The following is a 2,500-nucleotide window of genomic DNA, read 5'->3' as shown; positions in this document are numbered from 1 at the left end:
CATCAGTATTTGTCAAAGTGGCCTCTAATAGCTCTCAAAATCTCCTTCGAATGGCGGGCCGTCGAGAGAGGTAGGCTATAAGGCGAACCTCCCTATAGGGGCGCCTCTCTTAGGTTAATAGTGGAGATTTTCGACCTAGCGATGACGGTGTGCGATCATCCTCTTACCCCTAGCCCTTAAACACCCTTTACAGTTTGTTCACGGCCGAGGATGATTGTGGAACTGTCAAACGATTATATTACAGTGTATTTATCTATTTGTGCGCCTTCACTGCCTCAATGGCGAAGACGAGACCTCAGCCAAAGACGCCCTGTACGAAAACGACCAGTCCTTTTTTAGCGTTTCTATTGGCATTATCGTTTCATTAAGGCGATATAACTCGGGACTGCAGCGTCTTGGCCGAACGCACACACGTGGTTGCGCATCGACATTTCCACGTGGCTTGATGGCGCTCAATTCTGCGTCGCGAATGTCACGGAGAAAATGGAGCCACACAGAGAGGCCTCTGAAGTTAAAATACGCCGAGGCAAGATGGGCAGCAAGATAGTACGTGAAAATAGCTGCTTCTAGAATTGTCACAGAGATTAAGAGTACTTGAAGACCTTTGAATCTCATTTGTTAACATGTGTTTTCAAGGGTTGTTCGTTTCTTTAAAAATGGAGAGATATTTTTAGTCAACGCCACTGCAGTATTCACAGAAATCTCGTCATGTCTGCATTTCATATTTTGATCCTTTGGCTGAATAAAATTCTACTCTTACAGTATTATATACTTTTGACTGACGCTTCCAGTATACATATATTCCGTAACACCTTAGATTCGCCTTGAACTTCTGATAGAAAAAGAAAAATCTAATTGTACACGAGTCCATTCACATACGCTGCCTACATTCCCACACTTCTCACCGAACTTTCTACCTCTTTACATTTTCCATTTTCTTCCTCCCCTCTGCCCTCTCCCCCCCCCCCCCCTCCTCCACACATCCCTCGCCGCGCCGTCGCCAACACTGTTCTCCTCTTCCCTTCCTCCACATTATTTATGCTTCGACATGGAATCATATTTTTCAGCGGCAGATAACCATAGGATCAAACCCTTTGAGAGGGAGATCGACGTGGGTGTCATCGGATCAGCTCCCCTTTGTTGGCTGCTCTGAGACGAGGACCCCCAGGGTGGCTGAGGGTCGCGTCGGGGTATGTGAGAGACTGTGCCGCGGTGGAGGGCTGCTCGAGGGCTCCGTCGGTGGGCCGCAGGTTAGCACGGAGAGCGCGCAACGGAGAACCAGAAGGGAATCGTCGGGGTTTTAGCTTGGTTGAGGTTTGGATAAGATTTGGCTTTGCATTTTGATTGGTGTTTGTATTTTAATGCGATTTTTGGAAGGTTAGGTTCTTTAATTTGGTTGGGGTCCGTATTACGCTTAAAATGGCTGAAACGATCAGCAGATATAGTAGGCCGTGCGACTTGCGAGCTTATGGAAAAGAAACAAGAGTTCACTGGTATTCTGGCGATACTGGTACATGTGTTGTCGATGTAATACATGTGATGACAAAGGTTCTGTATCATTCTACCATCATAAAAAAAGAAACTTTGATGATGCAATAGCTACCGCAATATTTATGCGCGAAGGTTATCTCCACGTGAACTTGTAAACGCACAACGAAAGGATAACGTAAGGAATGCCTTATGCAAGACTTGAGGTCAGTATTAAAGAAAATTTGATCTGATATTTCGCTGATCACAGGGATCAATTGAGCTCATTGGCAAAATCGTTTTTTATCTCTGCACCACATTTCAACTGCGCGAGTCAAACATAATTCGTTTGCCTCATGGTGAGTCGAGGTTGAGAGACCTACGATATATATTCTGAACAGCACGAAAACATACACTGAAACGCCAAAGAAAAAAATAATAATGTTTAGACATTTAAATGCAAATACTGATATCTATTAATCGGCATTTATACTCATGCGTATTCATTTTATTATCATTCACGGTATCAGACTATTGCAGTTAATTTGTTTTTTTAGAGATATATACGTGTGCTCTCCTATATAATCTGATTATGATCAGAAGGGAGGGGGGAGAAAAGAAACACACCTATTACAATATAAGTATCTAAGAATCTATCACACCCACATACACGAATATGTTAGCTTTCTTAGGCAGACCATTCTCATTCTCATTCTCATTCTCTCTCTCTCTCTCTCTCTCTCTCTCTCTCTCTCTCTCTCTCTCTCTCTCTCTCTCTCTCTCTCTCTCTCTCTCTCTCTCTCTCTCTCTCTCTCTCTCTCTCTCTCCCTCCCCCTCCTGCGTCGTGGTATATAGATGTATTTCAGTATCTTTAGATGTCAAGAACCTAAAAAAATCCAACATTCTGAGAAGTTTATGATTTGAATTGCTCTCTTCTGTCATCTAAAACGGATTTATCTGTTTTAGGCGCTTAGACTTGAACACATTTTCTAAAAGATTCAAATACGTCTTATAGCAATTTAAGAAGGATCTA

The 2,500-nt window shown here is 43.0% G+C and overlaps 1 protein-coding gene across 2 annotated transcripts in view; it reads right to left on the bottom strand.

Annotated features, from left to right (window-relative positions):
- Positions 1-2,500, bottom strand: part of LOC113820289 (ventral anterior homeobox 1b) — a 27,703-nt gene that overhangs the window by 13,872 nt on the left and 11,331 nt on the right. The window contains exon 1 of one of the 2 annotated variants that reach the window (XM_070124886.1): positions 1,092-1,206. The exons of the other annotated variant lie outside the window; for it this stretch is intronic. Coding sequence (XP_069980987.1) covers positions 1,092-1,122 — 31 coding nt within the window. The 5' untranslated portion in view covers positions 1,123-1,206. Of the gene's footprint in view, positions 1-1,091; positions 1,207-2,500 lie in introns of those variants that run through there. 2 annotated transcript variants of the gene reach the window in all.

The sequence above is a fragment of the Penaeus vannamei genome, chromosome 9, assembly GCF_042767895.1.
Source record: "Penaeus vannamei isolate JL-2024 chromosome 9, ASM4276789v1, whole genome shotgun sequence".
Lineage (NCBI taxonomy): Eukaryota > Metazoa > Arthropoda > Malacostraca > Decapoda > Penaeidae > Penaeus > Penaeus vannamei.
The sequence above is the reverse complement of the archived record's forward strand: the minus strand, read 5'-3'. Positions and strand labels throughout refer to the sequence as shown.